Consider the following 25259-nt stretch of genomic DNA (forward strand, 5'->3'; position numbering starts at 1 on the left):
TCTTTGTACAGAGGAAGTTGACTAGAGCCAAAATACCATGGGCTAACCCCAGACAAGGAATATTAAGAATACTTTTTCCCCCAACTTGCTGTGTAAGGTATTTCAATTACCTTTGGATGATTTTCTGAATTATAAGCAATTTGAATCTCAAGTTCACATAAGAAAAATACTCACAGTAGGTTTTTTTGTGTTTTTTTTTTTTAGCATACTAAATTAGGCAGTTGTTACCGAAAGAAGCTCACAAAAATAAAAACAAAACCCAGCAACAGAACAACCATAGATGCACAGGAGAACAGCAGAGTGCTGTGGGAGTCAGAATAGGGTGGAGAAAATGGATGGAGCAAGATTTTCACAAAATGATGTTTTGCAAATGGACGTAATAGCCCTTGTAAAGCTATTTGTGAGATATCTTAAGTTGATCCGTGAAGTGTAAGTAGTCTAGTTTTCCTTATTGGTAAAAAGAGAGAACCTCCAAAATATAAATTCAGGAAGGAGACTCCACAAGTAGAGATGAGAAGTTTCCCAGGTGACCCCCTTGTGTCCTTCTCTCCCCCACTTTGGGTTGCTTCTCTGGATCATCCAAGCTTTCATCACATTGCCGCCTCTGCTCTAAAGCTCTGATTTACTTACAGTCACCACTCACTTCCTTTGGCTCTTCCCCTTTAGCCCTGGTAAGACTGTTTAGAACTTTAAGGACAAAGGGGGAGCAAAAAAAGAGAATTTACCACAAAATACATGAACTAAAAAATAGTCATTCGTTTAAGGTTTAATTGCTTACCCTTCTTTGGCTTGTTCCCAGTTACTGTTCCACTTCACATTCCTGAGATCTCTGTGCCTTAGCTTTCAGGACCAGTGTAGATTCTGATTTACATTGCTTGATTTCTTTTTTTCTCGGCACCAGACCCTCCTCCGTGTGTAAGGTGCTATCTAAGGATCCACCACCCAGGAATTTACTCTCTAGAGAACTTGACCTAAGAAGTAAAAGCCGAACTAGCCTTGTTGTGCTGCTACTCACCTAGGGCTCTTTTACTCATTTCTCAGTAGATAGGCACCCAGGTCTCTTTCTGAGGATATTGGCATAAGAAACATTATCCTGCAGGTGAAACGCAAGATTCTCCAGAAAGAATGGGGCTCCCACTTGGAGATCCAGCAGTATGTACCACACTTTTACACTTGTTTCTTGTGGGAGCATTTATTTAACAAAAAACCCCCACAAATAATTGCAAGATGCCAATTAACCTATGAATTTAGGGCTAAACTAATAAAAATATAACTAAGTTTAGCTGAGGGTGTTACTGTTTAGTTGTGTAGGGGGCTTTTTTGTATTGTTTTTAAAACCAAACTTATTGAGATAAATGTTAAGTTACTTTTATAGCTTTGTAAAAGCAGCTTGCTGCATTTCCTATATTATTTCATGTCAAACTTCAATGAATGGTTTAAGTAATAGTGGATCTTTTGTTTCAGTCAAAATACAGTAGTTATCTTGTCCATTTCTAGAGTCCAGTGGAGTAGAAATAATATGTTCCTAAGCATTATATTAAACACTGTCTTAGGAATTATAATAAGAGGAAATATAGCATCAGTTAAATAGCCATTAACTAAAACCAGATAAAGCAACATTACTTTTATTTTTTTATTTCTTAAAAATATATCTTTATTGATTTCAGAGAGAGGAAAGAGAGAGAGACAGAAACATCAGTGATGAGAGAGTCATTGATTGGCTGCCTCCTGCACACCCCTGACTGAGGATCGAGCCCGCAACCCAGGCATGTGCCCCTTCTGGGAATCGAACCCTGATCGCCTGAATCCTAGGTTGACGCTCAACCACTGAGCCACACCCGGCCGGGTAACCTTGCTTTTAAAGAAAAAACATAGGCTGTGGTTGTGGATGTTCAGGGAACTGCTGCTGTGGAAGCTTCATCAAACCTGAGTGTGACCCTGGTTCTCAGCCCTCACAGTTTAACTTCCTCCTTCTCTGGCAGAGAGACATCCTGACTCTCAGGTCCCTGCTTGTTGAATAGCAGGGGCAAAGGGGCCACTGGGGAAAAGCTTGGAATTTAAACTCCGTTTAGCCAGTTTTTGTCTGCTGTGACCTTTTTTTTTTCTTAGCTCATTGAGTTTTCTCTCAGTGGAGAAAGATGCCAGCAAACTTTGTTGAGCTTTTTTCTCATGGGACATGATCCATCTTTGATAGAAAGAAGTGTTTCCAATTCTCTCTCTAGGTCTTTGGCCTTCTTTCCACAGGAGTTGCACTTCTGGGGTTTTCATACACTTTGGGAAGTTTTCTTTTTTATTTCTAAGCAGTAAATCCCTTCTTTGATTAATTCTCTGCAAAGTTTCATTAAATGTTCTTGACATACTTCAGTCAGTATTTGAGGACAGTATCTCTTTTTGACAAAAGGAAACAACACTCTTGCGAGATGGACCGGATGGGAAGGGACTTGTGTTGCAGAGCATTCTGAGGACAAAGATTGATTGAGTAAGTCTTTATTTTGGTCTTCTGGTTCCTCAAAACACTTGTACTTACAGAAGTTCAAGGTTACTGTTTATTGTTACTTTGGAATAGGGGACTAGGTGAGTTCTCTTTTGTATAGATGAAAATAGGCTGGTGAACATACCACTTTGCCCCACTTAAATGCTCCAAGATGGCCCTGGTGCTTCTGTGTGTTCCTTGGGGTGAATCAGGGTGGAGGCACGTAATGAGTGGAACTGAGGTAACTGGCATTAGAATTGTTCTTAAAACAAACAACTGCTTCTTCACTTTGACTCCTAATTTTTGTGTTAATGACAGGCCAAGTCAAAGAGAATTAAGCTCTGTTTTTAAATCAGAGTTTGTTGATTTAGGTCCTTCCTTCCTTCCTTTCTCGATGACCTAGTCAATTCTACGGAGTGAGAGATATCAACATGTAGAATGTGTCCTTGAAGAGCAGTTTGGGGCCCAGGCACCCTGTGCAGGGCACCAGGCCCTGTGTCCACATGATGAAGTCTTAGCTGTTGACGTGAAAGAGAAAAGGTCCAGACTGAAGTAGTACAATGGCCATGTAATCCAGGTGGGGAGCACTATTATCTCCCTCATTGTGAGTCAACTATGGTACACAGATGTGGAGTGGCTTGAAAAAAGTGAATCATGAGTACAAATAGAAGGAGAAAAGATAGCCCAGGTTCTATGTTTTGTAAATTGTTCTCAGCACATAAAGCTGATCCTTTATTTTTTTTGGTAAGATCTCTTTTTCTTTTATCAGCCATCAGTGTTTCCCCTTATTTAGCTTTAAGACTTGTCTTGACTAACATAAAAGCTTTACTTTCAGAACTAAAGATATACTCAGAGTGATCTACATTTCAACCAGCTCAAAATTTGATAATCAACATATCTCATATAGCTTTACCTACATCCTTTTATGAAGAAAGAAATGCCTGATTTATTTTTCTATAATTATGCCAGCCACAAGTTAACCTGTCCTTAAAAGCACCAAAACACAAATGACTTAGCTGTTTAATGTGGAGGTACTTACTGTGTTCCCCTCTTACAACTTTATTTAAAAAAAGTCACCCACTTCCTCTTTAACTTTATTTCAAATTGATGTTACACAGCTAGAGTTTGGTAGAAACAACATGACAAATTAGAATGTGTAAGAAGCCACATAAAAATAAAGTGTTCTTTATTTTATTTAAAAATGTGACCTGTAGCATGTTTGTATTTTGTAAATCTGAAAAATGTATCATTAAGAGCTCCTTCCTCAACCTCAAATGAAAAGTTATTGGGATCCCTCCACCCCCATCCTTCAATAGCAGCTACTTTGGTGACCACTGCTCATGTCCAAGCTGTGACTTGTTCATCAGAAGCCTAAGTATAGTATAAACCTAATGGAGGCTTTGGGGTCACTGAAGTCCTGGCCTCCCTTCTTTTGTTTTTTTCTTTCTTTCTTTTTAGTTGAGTTTATTGGGGTTAATAAAATTAATATTGGTTAATAAAATTATATAGGTTTCAGGTGTATGATTCTATAATACATCATCTGTATATAGTATTATGTGTTTGCCACCCCAATAGGTCCTTCCTTCTGTGTCTATCACATTTAAGCCAGTTTTCAGGGGTTTTTCGTTATCACTTTTAAACTAGTCACAGACTCCATGAACTGAATTTGATTGAGTTTTTTTAGGTTCATCAAGACCTAACATCTTCATAAGTTGATTATATTGCATTTTGAGGACCATTCATTGAATGTCAAACAAGAAGGGACCTAAAAGTTTCCTACAAATCAACTGGTAGAACTGCAGTAGTAGAAGGGACCCTCAGGCTCCCGGTTCCCCAACCCACTGTGCAGAGATAATTTCTCTACCATTCCCAAGAGTGGGTCATTCAGCCTCTGCTTAAACATCTGCATTTACTGGGCTTCTAGTTCTGGATACGCTGCATTTGTTTTCACACAACCTTAGTTGTTAGAAAATTCTTCCCTAGAGTGTGCTGAATCAACTTCTACTCATTGATGCTAGTTCTGCCTTTGGAAACTCACCAGAGCTAACTAATCCCTTTTTTGTGTGATAGCTTCACTTCTAAGGCCTTTGAAAACTTTTCTCCCTTCATTTTCCAAAACAGGAAACAGCTGTATCCTTTTACCTTTCTTAAGGATGAATTCATTGAACAAACATTTATTTTGTATGTGCTATGTGCAAGCATTGTGCTAAGTGTTTGGGATAAATGATGAAGGGGCATGGTCCTGCCTTCTAGAGCTCACAGTCTGTTTAGCAAGAGTGACCTGTAAGCAACTAAGTATGATAAGATATTAAGTATTAGAAGAGCAAAGCATACAGTGGACTGTTAGTCATGGAGAAGGTCAAGATTTATTCCATTGGAGGGCCTCACAGAAGAGGTGACAGTGGGCTACGTTTTGAAGTTTGTCAAGCAGGGAATGGGGGAGAAAGCCATTCCAGGTAGGAAGGATGGTGTAGGCAGAGGTGTGAGTGCAGGGCACATTCAGAGTGATGACTTGCTCAGCATGTGTAAAGCACAGGCTTAGATGACTTTCTATATCATGTTAAAGGATTTCAGCTTATCCTGCAGCCTGTAAGGAGCCATGGACAGTGGTGGTGTTTTGTTTTTAAGTTACCTGTACCGTTTTTTCCCCCTCATTACAAAAGTAATACAAGCTCATGGCAAACAATTCAGAGAGTATATAAACATACAGAGAAGAAAATAGATATTTCATAACCCTACTACCTACCCAGAAATAATAGCTTTCGGTATTTTACATATACTCTTTTAGATATTTTTTCTGTGCATACATATACATTTATTCACATTCTTAAGCAAAAATGGTATTGGTCTGTGCATACTGGTTTAAAACTGGATTTTAAAATTAATATAACATGGAGATATCTCTGTATTAGAGAGCTACAAAATTTTTTCTCTATTGTATCGGTGATATCATAATTCTTTTATGTAATGTGTTTTTTCTAATTTTTGTTAGAACATTCTTAATATATTTCTTTGCGTACTTGACCTGTTGTGGTGGTGGTGGTGGTGAGGGAGAGTCAAAGGATTTACTTACTTTTAATTAATTTTTACACAAATTTTGCCTCACTGCTATGTGAGAGGAACTGTGCCATGCCCTGAGAATATGACGGTGAATGTCACAGATCTGCTGTCTGCTCTTGTGGTCCTTATAGTTTAGTGGAAAAGACATGTTAAACAGTCAAATAAATATATGCTAAAATGTGGTATTACTTAGAAGTAGTGAAGGGTAAATGAAAGTTTCTAATCTTTAAAAAGCCCTTATCTTTTAGAGACACATACTTAAGTATATACAGATGAAATGGTATGATATTTGGGATTTGCCTCAAAATATTGCAAGGTTAGGGGGTGAGGGAAAGTGGGTGGGAGTGTAGCTGAAACAAGATTGGCCAGAGATTGGTAATTGCTGAAGCTGGCGGTTAATTGTACCTGGCTTTTGTGTGTTTGAAATTTTCTGTAATAAAATGTAAAAACCAGAAGAAAAGGTGGAAGAGAGATTATAATCTGATCTACACTGAGGGGCCAAGGAAAGAAACTTTTCATCTGAGACCTTTGTGACATGTAGGAGTAGACCAGGCTAGAAGTGGTGGGTAGTGGGTGGGGAAAGAACTTTTTTAGCAGTGGGAACAGCATGTAAAAAGTCCAGAAGCCCTAAGTAAAGAACATGTTGGTGCTTTGAGGAAATGAAAGAAAGCTGGTGTCATCAGAGTTGAGATGCTGGGGAAGTAGGCATGTGCCAGATCATATAAGACCTTAGAGACCATGTTGAGGATTTTATTCTTTAACCCTTTGCAGTCGTATTAAATTTGGACATGGGTGTAGTACTGGTCGGAATTAAGAGCTTTCAGAGAAATTATGAACTGATACATGAATGAATAGAGTTAAGATTCGTACGGTTCCTTGCTGTGGTGGCTGAGAGTAGACAAACGACCGTAAAGGGTTAATCCAACAGTGTAGAAAGAAGCCTTCTATAGAAGAGTTTTAAGCAACAGAGTGACAAGGTTACATTTGCTTCTTTGAGAGCTCAAGCTGTTTTGTGGAGAATGGCCTGGGTTCAGAGTTGGAGGAGACCCAAATGTAAAAGTGGAGAGACGTTAGGAGGTCATTGCACTAATCCAGGAGATCTGGTGACGTTGGATTAGAGAAACAGTGTTGCACTTGGAGAGAAGAGATGCTAATTTGAGAGATATTTTGGTCTTGGTGATGGTATAGATATGAGGGTTGAAGGAGAGACGTGTCAAAGATGTATAAGTTTCTGACTGATGCATTGAGTGGTTGGAGGTATAATGGAGTAAGATGGAGGAAGAACACATTTTGTGGCAAGAGGTGAAGAGCTCAGTTTGTGATATGCCTAGAAAATTTCCGTCCATTTGCATTTTCACTTTATATTTGAAGGCCTGATCTGTACAGATTTGTGTTTTAGAAAGATTCTGGTGGGAGTCTGGAGACCAATTAGTTGCTAGTCCGTGAACCCTTTGAATGAGGAATCTCATCTTTATTGTCTCTGCCTTTGTATCCATAATAACAAGGAGGTTGGGTGCTTGGTGCATAGTAGATATGCAGTAAATAATGTTAAAAGAATGAATGCTTATAGGTGAGAATTGAGAAGGTCTAGGTAGAGATGGAGAGATTCTGGGAAAGTTTCCCAGGTAGATTCAACATGGTTTGCATGTAAGATGGAAGAGATTTTCTCTCCCATCCTTGACCCATCTTCTGTTGAAGAGCTTTTCAACAGCTCCATGATGCCAACAAGTCTACATATGGACACTGATTTAAAAATTTATCGTTTTCACCTCAGCATTTATTTGTTTGGAACTCCATAGGTTAGAGGCCATTGAGATATAATTATTATAATAGTAGCTTCAAGCTCTGTCTGTAACTCCAGTTTTCGTCTCTGCTGACTTCTTCTTTTTTTTTTAATATATCTTTATTGATTTCAGAGAGAGGAAGGGAGAGGGAGAGAGAGAGATAGAAACATCAATGATGAGAATCATTGATGGGCTGCAGCCCGCAACCCCGGGCATGTACTCTGACCGGGAATCGAACCCTGATCGCTGGAACCTAGGTCGACGCTTAACCGCTGAGCCACACCTGGCCGAGCTCTGCTGACTTCTTAAGCCCAGAATCCTTCTAAGCCTAGCAGCTCTGGTCGTGGGGGAAGTTTTAGCAGCAAGGGAAATTTGCAGCAGGGCACCAGTAGTTACTGGACAGTAGAGCTGTCCAGAATTGAATGTAAATTGGATATTACTTACATGCTTTCCATTTTACTAATGGAGTCGTAAGCCCTAGGGAGACATCCAAGTGAAAGCCCAGTGTATCTGTCAGTGTCGGCCCGAACTTCCCTGGTATTGGCTGGTACTTACTACAGTTGATCTCTTGACTCACCAACCACATCCATATGCTTGCTTTATTTTTACTTACTCCACATTACAGAGTGATTGTATGTTAATTTTCACATTGCTTCATGCTTCCTGAGCTGCATCTTGGCTCCTTTTGAATATGTCATTTAGCCATGACTTTTTTCTTGGGTTGTGCTCATCGCCACCAATTTGTATCGCTTGTCTATCCTCTTTGCTTTCAAAATTGTTCAGAATATTGCCTCTCAGAGTCTCTTTCCATTTACAACTTCAAAATGGTATCTTTTGTGTTTTCTCCTGGTTGTCATGATGGGTGCGTATCGAACAATTGGCTTACCTTTGCAAGCACACCCGATGTCCGCAGCCTGGCCTTGCAGCAGCAATACCAGGGGCCGTGGAATCCACGCCTGTCAGCCTGACAGCTTGGGGCCTGCCTCGGTGCGCTCAAGGGCGGGGTGGAGGTATGCAGCGGGGAAGGGAAACCTGGGGGTTTAGATTAGTGCACTTTCCAGGAATATTTTGAGGAAGATAAAGGAAGATGCTTAAAATGTCATGTTTTCTAAAAGACTTTGAAATCGGATCCAGGGTAAATTCTTCTATATACTATCCAGTCAGTCACCTTTGGTTCTGACATTTTGGACTGGAACTCATTCCTGTCTAAAAAGCAGCATTCTCCAGTGTTGCGTAGAGTGTGGGTATATACGCATGAATGCGTTAACCAGTCCTTGTCAGTGAAGAAGACGAATTGGAAATGGGTTCTGGAAATCTCTTTCTATACCATGTTCTTATATGTAGCTCTCTTTTACCATTATCCCTCTATATTCTAAGCACTGTGAGGTAGAAATTATTGTACACACTTTATAAATGAGGAAACTGAGATTTAGGAAGTTAAGTGCCTCTCTGAAGGTCATACAGCGAATTGTTGATGAAGCTGACATACAAACCTGTTTTATCTGGCTGCAAAGATTATAGGTTTAATAACGGTTTTAATACCATGTTCCACCTTTTCAGCTATATAAGTAATTGTTGTTTCTTATTTTTTCTTTTCCAATTTCAGAATCTTTTATGGAGCATGCAGCTATTGACTAGTAAATCTAGTGGCTTAAAACTAAAGGAGGCTGAGTGTCTGGGATAGAGCTGCCACTATTTCACTGGGAAAAGGTTGTAGGAGAGATGTGAGCAGAGGAGGCTCTCCTGACTTTTCATGAAAATGTTACTGCCTCTATTTCTGTACTGAGGACTTGTTAGTAACTCCAGAGTATCAGGTCTTAGTCTTATATTCCTCAGAGGCAGAGTCTTTAAATACTCTGGAATGGTATCTGTAGAAACTCCACAGTTGTGATGGTGTCTTAGATGACACCATCTGGGAATCACTGTCTGACTTATGGCCAGGAAGCAAACAGGGTAACATTCTACAGCTAACTTTTTAATTTAACTCTTAAAAATTAAAAAAAAATTCTTTTCAATTACAGTTGACATTCAGTATTATACTAGTTTCAGGCATACAGCATAGTGGTTAGACATTTACATAACTTACGAAGTGATCATCCCGATATGTCTAGTACCCATCCAACACTGTATATAGTCATATATGTATACATCATACATAGTAATACATAGTTATTACAAAATTATTGACTATATTCTTTATGCTTCACAGCTAACTTTTAGTTAGTGTTTTTGGCTTCTGATTTTATTCACAAGTAAATATATTTAAATTATTTTATCATGAGTTCCAGAATCTAGAGCAAAGGGAAAATGGGATACTAACTTTTGGTCCCATTTTTAACCCTATATAATTTAGATCATATCTGAGTTCCTTTATGAAAACTGTAACCTAAGATAGACATATAGCCCCCTATGGAACTTCATTCATGTCTGTTTAGGGTTTGGGTTTTGTGTTATGTAACTTCCTGCCACAGAAAGAAGTGTGTGAATCATTTGTGTGTATATTAGCTATATGGCAGACCTACTGTGCAAATCTGTCTAGGGATTTGAAGGGACTGAAGGTCTTTTTAGAAGATAAATCTGAACGTATCAAGATAATAGCAGTAAGAGGGTACTGGGATAAAATTTCAGGGAGAGAGCACCACCTGGTGGTTATAAGGAGGATTTGTAGCATCTGAGTGATATCTTTGTAAAAATATTACGTTTTTATTTATAACAATCATGGATTCAAATTTCTAAGAATAATCTGGCATATGATTCTAGCATTCCTTTATTAAGACTGCTATCAAAAACTGCAAACCAACCAAATAATTGTGTTCGGCAGAATTGAAGGCCTGTGCTCTTAGTTGTTCAAACCACGGGTTCTGTTTATCTCTGTAGAAAAGTCTTTTTTTTGTCTTTTCACCTCTTTATTGCAATTGCTAACTTTGATATCATGCTGTTTTATGTGGTAAGTTTCTGCCTAGTGGAACGATAGAGAAGGATATATTAGTGATTTTTCAGTAAGTCTTTGGCAGGTGTTATATAAAAGTAAGTTGCTTTTTCCTGTATAAAAATTATGAAGAGGAGTTTGATAATTTTCCAGAGTGATTATTAGGATGAGCAAAGTTGGCAGGGGATGGGAGATTATGTAACAGTTTTAAATTAAAATACATATCTGAGGTTTCTTTTTTATTTCAGTAAGTACCTTTATTTGACAGTCTTGAATCTAGGTGATTCTGTAGTTCAGCCTAAGTGGCCAGCCTAAGGAGAAAGGATCCTGTTAAGTTAATCTGGATGCATATTTTATAGGCTTCGTAGGGAGGGGAGGGTAAACAAGGTTTTAAATTTCGGATTGAACCTTGGGCTGGTGTGGCATGTCTGTATCTTTTTTCCTAGTGGGAAAAGTGAGTCTAGGCCCCACCACCATTGAAAAGGTGCTTGAGGCAGGGCTGTTCATGTGAGATACTAAACGGAATGTGACATAGCTTTGCACTGTTCTCCTAGGATTTTTCTTCATATAGGTATTATTATAACATCTGCATTTCAACACTCATTACCAGACATTGTAAAAAGCTGCTCCATACACAAATGTCCACATATTGTATAAGTCCATTTATATGAAGTGTCCAGAACTGGCAAGTCTATAGAGACAGAAATTAGATTTCTGGTTGCTGGGACCTGGGGGTTGGGAGGAGTTGGGAGGAAATGGGGTGCCTACTTATGGGTTTGTGATTTCTTTGGGGGGAGATGAAAATGTTCTGGAATTAGATAGTGGTGATGGTTGCACAACTGTGTGAATACAGGGTGGGGCAAAAGTAGGTTTACAGTTGCTAGTACTCAAAACAGTTTATTCTTGTATTATTATTTATTAATTATTGTATTTTGCATATGAACACTGTAAACCTACTTTTGGCTCACCCTGTATACTAAAAACTACTGTATTCTACACTTAAAAAATTAAAGCTAAACAAAAAAAAAACCAAAAAACTGATCTGTGAAGGAATGAACAAAACCAATAAAAAAGGTGATTGTGATAACAATTCTCTCATGTTTAAGCTGAAATGTTTGATGATCTAAATACTACAGCTTGGGTCTTGAGTGTTGTTTTAATTTGTACTTTATTGACCTGTTTTGACCTTCACAGGGCCGCGATGGGCCTCCTGGAACATTGGCGTGTTCATCTGCATTCGATGTGCTGGAATCCACAGGAATCTGGGGGTGCACATATCCAGGGTAAAATCAGTTAACCTTGACCAGTGGACTCAAGAACAGATTCAGGTACTCATACAAACCAAGAGTGTGTGAAAGTAGTTCCAGATGAATTTCAAACTGGGCACAAAGGTGAAGATAAAGGAAAGTTTAGTTGTCAAATACTTATGTCCAATTCTCCTACCTTAATAGAGAAAATTCCAATCTTTCTATTTAAAATACAAATTATTCCACCTATATTTTACCTACTTCAAAACACAAATAGTCTATGGTCTAGGACCCTATGGATCCAGAAAGGTATAAAGGAGGATCTTTGGATTATTTTCTAAGACCCTTGGCATTTGCAGATCTAACACTTGTAGTTTTAGATATTCTCTTAAGAATAAATTTAAAAAAACCCTCTAAATCATAGACTTATAACATTTTATTGCTAAAATGCAAATGTGACTCTTGCTTGCTGTTAGGTTGGTGGGCTGGGACTGAGACGCTAGAGTTAGTGAGCTCAGCTGGTTTAAGATCTGCGCCTCTGATGTGGCTTCATTGTTCTTGTTTCTCTTCCTGCATTGAAACTTTTTATAGTAATTTTTTTAAAAATTGGGGGAGTGGTGGTGGGAAAGAGTGGCTACAAAGAAAGTCAGTTACTAAAGTGATGGTAGAAATAAGAGGCTATTCTTAACCAGAACATAGCTTTAGAAATACTTTAAACTGTTTTTATAGATTCATTAAAGATCTGTAAGTTTAGTTATATTTTTCAGTTGCATTTTACTGTATCTTATGAAGGAAATTACATGCCATGGGGGTATTTGGGAATTTGAAGATTTTAAAAGATCTTGGGATTTATCCCTCAAAACTGTTAAGGAATCTGTTTCAAAAGCCCAGTGTAAAACATGCTTATTGGTTATAAAGCTGAATAGATTAATTAATAGTATAAATTCCGAATGTAGTTACTGCCTGCATGTTGCCTGCCCGATTAGGCACTGATTATTGCCTGCCACATAGACATTTTGGTTGGTAGCTATGTGTCTTTGACTTTCAAATGGGATCTTGAATTATTACTGGATTAAATATATCTTGTCAGACAGATCTTTCAATAAAAGGAACTCATGGGGAGGGGGGCGGTGGAAAAGACAACTGTGGTGGCAAATAGTTGGGAGCAAAGTAGAGAGAATCATGGATTGGAAATCAAAATACAGAGGTTTAAATCTGGGCTCTGTCCCTGTCTAGGTTGGTTCTTCGATGTAAACTGCTGCTATTGGGTGAGAAGTTTTTCATTTCTTTCCTGATCTGACATTCCATGTTTCCACATCTCTTTGATTGCAGTGTATGCAAGAGATGGGGAATGGAAAGGCGAATCGCCTTTATGAAGCCTACCTTCCTGAGACCTTTCGGCGACCTCAAATAGACCCGTATCTTTTCTGGAGCAACTTAGAAGCCTGAGTGGTATTTTGGTGTTGGGGGAGAGTCACATAGGACTCAAGACCCATGATCTGTCTACGCAGTCAGATCTAATCTGTGGATTAGTCTTACCTTGTTCTCTCTCCCCTGCAACCAAGACCTACAAAAAGCATGTGCATACTTTCTGTGTCAGAATGGTGGTGTCACATCGGGAAAATGCATTCAGGAATTAAGACTGCGGTGAATTCTTCTGTTAAGTGACATCTCCAGTAGTTTTTGGATCTCTGAAGCTATTGTTTGATAAAAATAGTTTACTCTGTTGTGTTGAATCAGCACAACTACCATTCATTTTTAAGGCCTTTTTATGTCCTCCTGTGTGAAAGAATTAACTGTTGTTGACCAATTAATAACCATCCCCTCAACATGGGTGAGCACCCAGCTTACAAAACCAACCCCCCTAAAGGCAGTGCTTCTCAAGATGTGGTTTGTTAGAGTTTGCTTTTGGTTGGTGCAGGTGGAACCTGTTAAAATGCAGATTTGGGGCCCTGCAGAAAACTCACTGATCAGAACCTGGCCATGAGGTGCAAGAGTTTATAGTTTTTAGGGCAACTCAGTTGCCTTTGTTTAAAGCCTTTTGACCTAAGGGCTTTAAAATAGGTGATTGACAGCTACTTTACCTATGTTCTAGAACATCCACAGGCTCCTCTGCTGTCAATATGAAGGTTAATCCCATTTGTTGCTATCAATACTATGAAGGAAAATCATAGTAAATCGGATTCCTTGCAATAACTGTGAAGGAGGCATTTCATGGTTTTGGTCAGGGAGACTGCCTCGGAAGAGACAGGAGCCATATGGGGAAACCAGGCAGGAGGAGAGAGGAGAACAGCATCCCCTGGGATACAGGTTGGCCTTTTATAGTCACCCTGTGGGAAAGACTTGTTTGATTTATCCTTAATAGGCTTTTTGCAGAGCTGTAGAGGGATTTATTCGAGATAAATATGAGAAGAAGAAATACATGGACCGAAGTCTGGACATCAGTGCCCTTAGGGTCGGTTGTAACTCTTTCAAGTTTTGTTTGTTCATAATAAGTAATTTGCTTATTAATCAGGCCAGGGAAGAATTTGAAGAATAACTACCAACATTCTTAAACACTGTCATTTAAAAAATTCAAGTCCTGGTTAGAGTATCGTCCCAGTATACCAAGGTTGCAGTTTCTGTCCCTGGTCAGGGCACATACAGGAATCAACCAATGAATGCATAAATAAGTGGAACAACAAATCAATGTTTCTCTCTATTTCTCTTTCTGTCTTTCTCTCCCTTTCTCCTTCCCTCTCCCTCTCCCCCCCCACCTCAAATCAATAAAAATAAAAATACAGAAGTAGAAAAAAGCCAATTATTGAATCAAGACCATGAAATATCATGGAGCAAACTTTGGCCTCAAGGGTGGACAGGGCAAACCATCAGTGAATTCTTTGCCTTGATCTGTATTTGGATGTTAGTGACTTCCAGTTCCAAGTTATTTCTTCAGAGGGACATGTTGACCATGTGAAATCAAGTAGAATAAAATGTGCATATACATGTATATGTGTGTGTATATAAATATTTATATTATTATATACATACAAACCCTTCATACACATGTACATACATAAATACATACACACATAGATAAATATTTTTTTCCATAAATGAAGTCAACAAAATTAAGTGTAATTAAATCACCAGTTTCCTTCAGTTTGACCAGCATGTATTTCCTGTGTCGGTGGGCTGATTGCCAACGGGATGACCCTTGTTCCTGAGCAGGGTTTTAGATGGAGACTGCCTGTTGCCGAGTACGCTTTCTATCCTAGGCATGTGGTTAGAATCTGAAATACAATGTATGATAACTGGGACAAGTATAATATACAGGGGGAAATACGATAAGAAGAATATAAGCCTGATCACTGATAACTAAAGGACCAATAACAATGACTAGACCTTTAAAAAGCCTTTGACAAGGCCCTACAGGAAGTTCGCTTAGGTGTAATTGACTTTTTCTTGAGCCACAGAAGGATAGAAGTATGGGATTCTAATTCTAGCACAGGTCCTCTCTATCTGTCATCCATCTAGTTAGTTACTTTAATGGAGGATGCACTAGGTAGTGAGATCTCTAAGTTTACACGGAGCTCTAAGCCCTTCCAGGTAATTTAAAGCTCCAAATTGATCTTTTGAGGTTGTGTGAAAAGGCATTAACTGATAGGTGACCTTCAATGCAGGCAAATAAGTGGAAGGTAATACTTGTAGTTAGGTAAAGACAATTCCCCTTAACTTAATGTGAAGAACTCTTAGCTCATAGTCATCCAGGAAGGGGACCTGGAGGTTATCATAACTGTTCCAAGGAAGATTAGCCCAGTGTATAGCTGTGGCTTGGATGGCATCATCAAAAACGGTTTGAAACCCAAAACATACATTTCCTTTTATTTGTAGAAACCTATGGTCTGTCTGCCTACCTCTGTTCATTGTACCTAAGTTGTGAAATTAGATGAGCTCAGAAAAGGGTATCTGGGGCAACCCCAAAGATAAGGGAGGAGGGAAGAGTTGCTGTATAGATAGTGTACTTGTGAAAACAGCCTGTTTTACTTACTGGGTATTTTCATTTAGGGAAGAAATACCTCCTGTTTACCAAAAGGCAATTTCGAATTTCTTAATTCGATGTGCTCAGATCCCAGTTTATCTTACCCCTCTCCTTCTGTGGCATAAAGGTTGTGATTGACGCTGTTCTTCAGCATAAATAAATCTGGGGTGAATTACTTGTTGCATGAGTTTTCCATATTTTGGATTATTTTCTTTAGATATATTAAAGATATGACATTAACTAGGTCAAAGGGTTTCAATGTTTGTCTTTCACACTTTTGCCAATACACTCTCAGAAGTTGTACCATCGTGTCCTGCCTTCTCAGCGTTGTGTCAGAGCACCAGCTTTACTTCATTCTACTGACAGCAGGCATTATTAAGATGTTTCTTTTTGGAAAAAATGTATTTTAATTTGCACTTTCTGATCATTAGGAAGGCTGAACATTTTCACATGTATGCTCTCCTTCCTTTCAAATGCCTACATTCTTGAGTTTACTTTGTAGTTCTGGTTTACATTTAAATGTTTATATGATTTTTAAAATGTGACCAATAACATCTGTAAAAGTAACAAAAACTGAAAGAGACTTTCTGATACTTAATTTTTGATGTGCCTTTTGGTTTTATATAGGTGGCTCATTTGGGACACCCTAAAAGGGATACTTTAATCCTTTTACTCTTTTTTAGCCTTATTTCCTTGATTTTTGTTTAGCTAATCATTAAGCTTGAAATTATGGTTTATTTCCTGATTTTTTTCAAAAAGAGATAAAGATGGAGAGAAGTTATGATTGAATTTATAAAATCACAAAGGATATAAGTTAGATGACCAAGAATCTATTTCACTGGCATATACCAAGATGAGGGGGGACCCCTCCAAGCATGAGCAAGTTAAACTTGAGTGAGAAAGGGGCAGCAGGCAGGCAGAATGTTTTATGCTCTGGGGATAGCCTAAACTTAACTTTTCAGGAGCCATGAGACAGAGCAGGGAGGGCAGGTGCTTAAGATATTTGAAGGATGCCTCTTAGAGCACTGGGGTGAACATGGATGCGGCCAATGCACGCCCCACACCAAGAAACTCCCAGGCTTGTTACTGCATCAGAGTCAGTAGGGATTTTTTTGTTTCCTTTTTGGACATTTAGAGTGACAACTTATCAAACTGCTAGTCACCATTGGGCCTGTGTTCTTTGTCTTGTTTGTAAAATCATTTAGAAAGAAAAAGACGACAAGTGGAAAAGAGGGAATGAGTCAGCTCCAGAGAAAAAAATGGAACCTGTTGTTTTTGAGAAAGTGAAAATGGTAAGTGGGAAAGTATTTGTACCGTGTGGATGGCCTCAGGTGCGTTTATACTGTGGAGGGGCTGCGTGGGGCTGATAGTGTATTGTACCTGAGGCTTAAGGGTTTCGTTATTTACGTAAACTCACCTGCTGCCATTTCTGCTGCTTTCCCACTGCTTATTGGTGCCTAATCTGTTCTGTAACACTTTCTTAGGGGCCACATGGCAGCTTGGGAGCCACATCTGTCCCGTTTAAGCAAGAGGCACGTTCCATGCCAGAATGTCAAGGCTGTGTGACACCTTCTCAGGAGATGTTACCTCTTGTTAGACCTTCTGTACCTCACTTCCTGTTGTGGTTAAGAACAGTCCAGAAGCCAGGCCATACTGATCCATTTTAAGCAATCGCTTCTTGTATTCTTGCTCGTCATATCGAAGGAGACAGCTTTCTCTTTCCACAGGACGTACTGTGGCTGTAGTAGTAGATACTCTCAATATCAGAGCTTGGAATCTTAGTGGAGAGGACTCTTTACTATTTGCTTAAGGAAGCATGTTCTATCATCATCCTGAATCACACTAAAGGACACAGTCATTGGTGATATTGACAGAGTAAATTAGGTACTCTTTAGGTTGATCTCCCTTGTGGTATTAAAGGTTTTCTAATCACTGGGAGATTTGTTGACTCTCGGCTCTTGTACCATCAGACACCTACCTTTAGTTTTGTTTTTTCCTGGGATCAAAAACTGCTACTTCTATTGGACCCTGATCTGTGGTTGTCTTAGTTTCAGACAGATCTGTCTCTTCAGAAAGCCAAACAAGCACAGATGATATCTTTGTTTTTCACCTTAGGTATGACTTATGCACTCGTGCCTCTGACTTGGTTCTTTCACCTGACACTTCCTGAGTTTTGTTTCTTTGGTAACTGTCTTTGAAGAACAGCAACCAGACCACAGGAATACCTGTGGCTTTACAATGGGGAGGGGGAAAAGGGGTTCCAAACACCTGCTTATTTCTTTCTATAACATATTTTTGCCTTAGCCTCAGAAAAAAGAAGATCAGCAGCTACCTCGGAAAAGCTCCCCGAAATCCACAGCACCTGTCATGGATTTGTTGGGCCTTGGTAAGAGTCAGACTTTTCCACTCCCCTAATCTTACAAACTGAGATGGATTCTCTCTGATCCTGGGAAGGCAGGTAGAGATGGGAGCCTTCGGTTTGTGTCCTTGTCACCAAGAGCGTTTTCTCATGTTCTTCCTGTTTTGCGTCTGAGCAGTTACGCTAAGGAAGTGTTTACTGTGACATTTTCAGAGTGACACGGTACAGTGTAGTGGCTAAGAATGTGGCCTTGGGAGCCAGCATCCCAACTCTGCCACTTACTGTTACGTGACATTGGGTAGTTCACGTAACCTCTGGACATTCCTTTCCTGTCCATGCAGTGAGGATATGAGTGTCCACCGCAAAGGTGCTGTTGGAAGGGTGAAATGAGATAATGCCTCTGGCGCTCTCAGCCCCTTGCCTGGCATATATTAAGCACTCGGTAAATGGTAGCAGTTTTCACTAAACCAGCACCTGTGAGCCTTGCCCCCTTCCTCTCATTTTCAGGTGCGCCCTGTTTCTGAGATGGCCTCTTCCCTTGTGCTCACTTTTCTCCAAACCTTAAAACCCTGCCCCTTTCAGAAGCAGAGCCTATTTACCTTTCACAGTACTGATGCTCTACTTGATTTCAGCTGATTGAGGTTTTTGGCTACGTAGGCTTCTAATTTCTATCTGTACCTTTAAATTCTCTCTGAAAATGAGTTCTACACAGCTATGAACCTCAAATAGCCAGAAAGGAGCCAGCTAGCTCCTTGCTGTGGTGCTGATGGAGCCTTCAGGCCTGGGTTTCTGCCGCCCTGTGCCCGATACTGGGCTGCAGGGTTCTCCAGAGTGCTCTTGGGAATGTGGGGCGAGGCCTCTGACTTGAGATGCCCCATCCAAGCTAGATGGTTCCAGAAGCCTTGATTTCCAGGTCCATGATGGAGCACATGGGCCTCCTCTGTCTTTGTGTTTGTAATGGAAGGGAGGCATGGGCTTAATGAGCAGGGCTCCATTTCAGCTTTAACCTTTCTTTCAGATGCTCCTGTGGCCTGCTCCATGACAAGCAGTAAGACCAGCAATGCCCTAGGGAAGGATCTAGATCTCTTGGCCTCCGTTTCATCCCCTTCTTCTACAGTTTCCAGAAAGGTGAGTCTTGTGGGCTCCACTGGATTTAAAGAGTATTCTGAAAAGAGTGGTTTTTGAGAACTTAATCATGGAGCCAAGTCATGCTTCCTTGGTGGAACTGGACTTTGGTTTTCTTGGTTCTTGATTCATTCTTTTACACTCTGTCTTCTCTGCTATAGCCTAAGATTACTGTTCATTCCATTCTCTACTGCCCCAAAAAGGTGGGCCCTCGGAGTGGGCTTCTCTCTAAGATGTGTCCCATTGTAAAGGCTGATACTTTAGGTCAACTCCTCAGCCTGAGTTATTGCCAGAGAATTTGTAGGTATGAAAGACCTGAAGCATTTGATGGCTACTGTTTGTGGAATAGCTGCTATGTACCAGGCACAGTGCTAGGTGGTGTTGTATATTATTTTGTATATTTCATTTGTAGTTTAAAATCTTCACCACAACCCTGCAAAATGGATATTTTATAGATGAGGAAACAATAGTTTGGAAAATGTATGTGACTAGCCTCCTGATATACAACTAGTAAGGGGCTCCTTTGGCATCTAAACTCAGTTCTTTCTGGCTGCATCATTTATAGGTTGCTTTTCATTTGAAAGTCTTTTTTTAATTAAAATAATTTAAAAAAAATTTTTTTTTTTTAGCAAATTACATTGCTTTGATAAAGAATAAAGTATTGTTCCAGAGCTTAACTATCAGGTGTTTTCAGATATTTGTATGGTAACAGTGTCAGGAGGCTATTGACCCCAGCCATCAATTCTTATTGCACATGTTAGAAGCCGCAGAGAGATGAGGGAAGTCCTTACAGAGACCCCCATGAGGAACATCCCAATTGTACCCTTGCCCTCTTTGCCCTAAGGTTGTAGGCTCCATGCCAACTGCAGGGAGTGCCGGCTCTGTTCCTGAAAACCTGAACCTGTTTCCAGAGCCAGGGAACAAATCTGAAGAACCGGGCAAGAAGCAGCTCTCTAAAGACTCCATCCTCTCACTGTATGGATCCCAGGCGCCTCAGATGCCCGCCCAAGGTAATGGGCCAGGTAGAGACATGAGAACTTAAATGCAGGAGTTATTTGTTGTGGCAGGGCAGTTGCTTTGGGGGCCGTGACATCACATTCCAAACCATCCTGAACACCAGTGACATTTCTTATGAAACCACAGAGTAGCAGCAGGTTCTTCCGTGGCGCTGGTGTCACGTCTGTGCAGTCTGACTCAAGGCCTGCATCTAGACCTTAAAGAAGTGGCTCGGTCAGCCAGCCACTGGTGGTAGCCCCTGGCAAGTCTTGTAGGGAATCTAACTAACTGTGTGGCTGTGTAAAAGAGGGTTCTGAGCTGGGTAGTCCTGAGAAATTCTAGCTGGAAGGGAGTAGCCAGTGAGACTTTGGACTAGCTTTGTGTGCTTTCCTAACAGATCTGTGTGTATGTTCTCTTGGCAGCAATGTTCATGGCTCCTGCTCAGATGGCATATCCCACAGCCTACCCCAGCTTCCCTGGGGTTGCACCTCCTAACAGCATCATGGGGAGCATGATGCCCCCACCAGTGGGCATGGTAGCTCAGCCAGGGGCTTCTGGGATGGTTGCCCCCATGGCCATGCCTGCAGGCTATATGGGTGGTATGCAGGCATCAATGATGGGTGTGCCAAATGGAATGATGACCACCCAGCAAGCTGGCTACATGGCAGGCATGGCAGCTATGCCCCAGACTATGTACGGGGTTCAGCCAGCTCAGCAGCTGCAGTGGAACCTTACTCAGGTAAGCTACCCTGTTTTCTTTGGGATAAGAGTTTCAGACTTCCTCAAGGCCATCTCACTTCAAATCTCTCCCTATCCTTTGACTCCTCACAGGAGATAACACCAGAGACATTCGTAGACTTAGGTTTGCTTCTTTTTCTTTCTGGAAGGTCTGTCTAAAGTCAGACTTTCTGCAGAGTTCTGGGTTCCTGTAGAATAAGGGTAACTGCCTAATCTAAGTCTCTCCATGCATTCATCAAAACAAAAACAAAAATAACCTATACAGATAAACAAGGAGCGCAAATAAAACCTCTTATAACCCATGGCTACCACGTTAGGCAGACAGAATGCTACAGGCTTCAAATTACATGGCAGGGGGCATATAAACACCTAACTCCAGCAGAGCTAGCATCATAGAGGAGACTGAAAAGGGGAGAGGGAGCAGGAGGCTGGAGGTGACAGGAGAGAGATGAAATCATCCCCTGGAAAAATAAAGACCTGAGTGGAAAGACCATGGATTGGAAACATGCTGAGAAGAGGTCTGAGACCTGGTAGATTAGGACTGTGGTTATTTGGAGAATCAAAAATAAGGGATTGAAGCCCTAGCCGGTTTTCTCAGTGGTTAGACCGTCGGCCTTAGGACTGAAGGGTCCCCGGGTTCAGTTCCGGCCAAGGGCACGTACTTCGGTTCCAGGGTCCATCCCTGGTCCCATTGGGGTCACGTGTGGGAGGCAACCAATCAATGTATCTCTCTCACATCTATGTTTCTTTCTCTCTATCTCCTTTCCACTCTCTCTAAAAAGCAATGGAAAAAATATCCTCGGGTGAGGATTTGAAAAATATAGGATTATAGATGGTAGCCTTAAAAGGAGGATGTGCTCTTTGGAGGCCTGGTGGTGAAGGGAAGTAGAAAAGAGAAACAAATAAATACACCATCCTCCCCGCAAAACAGTCATTTCACTCTCCTAACAGAAGAGGGTGCCCTTGAACTAAGAATGGCACTGATGGATTATCACTCACTGAAGGAAAAAAACCCCGTGAGTCCATCGTAATATTTTATAAAAAATGGGTGTGAGAGAAAGAGAGGGAAAACCTCCTTTATGCAAGAATGATCACTAACAATTGTAGAAAAATAGGGTATTCACATATTCTCAAAGAAATATGCCTCAGATTATGTATTAATTACAATGAAAAACTTAATGATAGTTACTGCCATAGCCAAGTGGTCAAATGTAACGTATACTGGACACATTAACATGTGCTTTCTGGTATCTTGCACTAAGACCTAAGGACACAATATCACCTACGTAAACTCTTGCCCAAAATGGATCTAGTGCTAAGAAAACATGATATAAATCCAAATTGAAGGATTTTCTGCGTGAGTGGATTCTGAAAACAGTGTCAGGAAAAGAAAATGTTGTGGGGGAAGTGTTCTAGATTAAAAAGACTAAAGAGATATGAAAACGAAATGTATATTAGAATATTGTATTAATCTTAAATTTCTTGAGTGCACTCATTGTATTGTGGTTCCAGGAAAGTGTTATTTCTTATGAAATACATCCTGACTTAAGGGGTGAAATGTCAATTTTCAATGCCCATCAAAAGCTTAAAAAGTTTCTACATATACATATCAGAAAATATGGCAAATGGCTAATAATTGGTCAGTCTAGAAAAGGGATATATGGGTGTCATTGTACTGTTTCAACTTTTCTGTAAGCTTGAAATTGTTCTTAAAAGTTGGTAGAAGGAAAATAGACTCCTAAGGAAAAAGGACTTGTAGAGAAAATGTACTAGGCTTAGGGAATCAAAGGCATTTTGCTTTGATAAAGTGTTTCTTCTGTTCACAGCCAGGGGCTACTCTTTCAGTCTAATTCATAAAGTGGCCCTCACCCCACTGACTCTTTTCTCCCAACAACTTCCCTTCTCACACACTGAAGACACGTTGGCCCTTTTTTTTTTTTTTCCTCCCTTTGTTCATCTGAACACTCCAGCTTCTTTCTCTCTCTGCTTGAGCGCTCGCAGGCACTTTCACTGGCAGTAATAACTCTGCTGGAGATAAGGCAGGGGGTTTCTCTGTCGTCTCAGGGTTGGTGACCCCAAATGAACAATAGGGCCCTTCTATTTAGAGTGAGAGCCTGGAAAGGAAAAAGGGAATAACCTCTTATGCTGCTTATATGTTGACTAGCTCCAGGATTCCTTCTTTCCCTTCCTGAGCATTAGTCTCTATCAACATCTCTTTTCCGAAAAGTCCTGCATTTACGTGGTCTGGTGTCCTTGAAATGCTCTATTGAGTTTCAGGGCAGTTCTGTACCACAACAGAGTCCCCTTTGTCCCATTCTCCACATCCCCACAGCCAGAAGGACTCCGAGCTTGCCTTTTGCACTAATTGGCTGCACGCCCACATCCTGGTCTGAAAGTCTCCTCTCTCCCTTTCAGATGACCCAGCAGATGGCTGGGATGAACTTCTGTGGAGCCAACGGCATGCTGAGCTATGGACAGTCGATGAGCGGAGGAAATGGACAGGCAGCAAATCAGACTCTCAGCTCTCAGATGTGGAAATAAAAACAAAACACCTCTGTATGGCTGCCGCTCTCCGCCCCCCTTCTTCCTCTTTCCCCAACTCTTTTACCCCATCCCCTTTACCTACCTCTCTCTGTTTGGTTTAGGAATTGCTCAATCTGTCATTTGGGGTTTGGCATTCTGCCCAGTCCAGCCACTTTCCACACACACAGCCTCTCTGTTGCTTTACGTTGTACGTGTCCCCTAGCCATCCCGACTTCCTCCCAGCCATCCCAGCCCTGTCCTGCACCAGCACCTTAGGAATTGTTGGCAGAAGGCACTTATACTGCAGAAGGTTAAACCTCCTATCCGTTCTCAGAGGGGTCTGTGGGTGTTGTTTTAGGCAAAGAGGGGAGGGTTTGGAGGTACTTCCATGTGTGTTAATAAGCTATTTCTACATGTTTAAATTGTTGGAGAGGGAGGCATCATGCTCCCATGATTTATGGGAATGAAGAAAGTACTGAAATCAAATTAAATACTTTTTGGGTCTTAGGACAGGTTGGCCCCTAACCCTGGGGAGAGACAAACCTCCATCTATGTGGATAAGCAAAAACATGACTCTCCTGTGCCCTGAATTGCTTTCTGGATCTGCAGCTTCAGGACTTGCTGCTTCAGTCAGCCTTTATTATTAGCACCAAAGACTTATGAAAGCCCCGCACAAACACACAGCCCCTTCCCTGCCTCCATCCTGCCTGCAGTGGGATCTGGCTCCACGGCTGGAGGACCAGCCTCTCCAGAGGGAATGCAGAGCTTAGTGTGTGTGCTACGTGTGTGTGTGTGTGTGTGTGTGTGTGTGTGTGTGTGTGTGTGTGTGTATATTCTGCCTCCCACTCTCTCCCCATCTGCTCTGGGTATTTTGGTTTTTCAGGTTTAGGTTTACAACAGAGAGGAATTAATTTATCAACAGCCTAAAACTGTTATCAGTTTTTCTTATAGTTTAAAAAACAATCGCAAGCTCATTGATGGCTCTCTTCCTCCTTTCCCCTCTCCCAACCTGCCAGTCACTTTCATTCCTGTGTATCCCGGGCTGCTCTGTTTCCCCTCCTGTTGCAGGTGTATGAGGCAGAGAGCCTGGGCAGCTTTCCTCTCAGTCATTGTTCACCCTACTTGAAAATTAAAATGAGAACTTTGCTTAAAAGATTTCATCTGTGGGAACCACAATTCCTGGTTGCCTTTCTCCTGTGTATGTGTAAATTCCTTAATAAATATTGCAGGGAAGCACTGTTTGCTTGCTGTTACTGTGTGTCAGTCTTGGAGGAGGGTGAGTTCCACCCACATTTTCTGCTTTCTGGGGCCATTCCCCTCAGTCCCTGTATTTTAAAGAAGTCTGTATGGGGCAAACCCAAGGGCCAGGCCCAGGCTCAGGCCCAGGCCCAGGCCCAGGCCCAGGCTCAGGCTCAGGCTCAGGCTAAGGCTCAGGCAGTCAGAAAGGGAACCTTTATCCAGTGGTGTCCAGAGTGGTGAGCTGAGGGAACTGTGGAAACCTGCACTTGCTAGTCATAGAACATGGGAACTAGAAGCACTCCCCACCCCCTCCCTGTATCCCTGCCTCCCTCCCTCCTTTCCTTCCTTCCTTTGAATACACCTTTTGAGTACTTCCAGATGTGGGAGGATAGCACAGTGGCTGAGAAAGTGAGCTCTGGACGAGGCTACCAATATTCATATCCCTTCTTACTCTGTGACCTGGGCAAGCAACTAAACCCCATGTCTCAGTGTGAAATAGGGCCAATGGTAACACTTAAGGTAAAATGAAGCAGTTCCTGTGGTGCATGTCGCACAGTATTGGGCACTTAGCACTCAAATGTTAGTAAGTGTTCTGTGCCCAGGCCTATGTTAGGCATTAATTCACTCAACAAATGTTTAGTAAGTGTTTACAGTGTGCCAAACAGTGTCTTAGGCTCTGGAGTAAAGCAATGAATCAAAACTCCCCAATCTCAAGATAGTGCGATAGGAGGGGTGGTAATAAGCAAGCAAATAAATCATTTCATT

General features: G+C 41.0%; 1 protein-coding gene across 1 annotated transcript in view; it reads left to right on the forward strand.

Moving 5' to 3' along the window:
• SMAP2 (small ArfGAP2) overlaps positions 1-24492 on the forward strand; it is a 41014-nt gene extending 16522 nt beyond the window's left edge. The window contains exons 2-10 of the mRNA XM_016205198.2: positions 11441-11574; positions 12826-12911; positions 13870-13948; positions 16720-16806; positions 17819-17900; positions 18892-19001; positions 19843-20008; positions 20417-20733; positions 23148-24492. Coding sequence (XP_016060684.2) covers positions 11441-11574; positions 12826-12911; positions 13870-13948; positions 16720-16806; positions 17819-17900; positions 18892-19001; positions 19843-20008; positions 20417-20733; positions 23148-23273 — 1187 coding nt within the window. The 3' untranslated portion in view covers positions 23274-24492. The remainder of the gene's footprint in view (positions 1-11440; positions 11575-12825; positions 12912-13869; positions 13949-16719; positions 16807-17818; positions 17901-18891; positions 19002-19842; positions 20009-20416; positions 20734-23147) is intronic.
• Positions 24493-25259: the final 767 nt, after the last annotated feature.

The sequence above is a fragment of the Miniopterus natalensis genome, chromosome 9, assembly GCF_054644295.1.
Source record: "Miniopterus natalensis isolate mMinNat1 chromosome 9, mMinNat1.hap1, whole genome shotgun sequence".
Lineage (NCBI taxonomy): Eukaryota > Metazoa > Chordata > Mammalia > Chiroptera > Miniopteridae > Miniopterus > Miniopterus natalensis.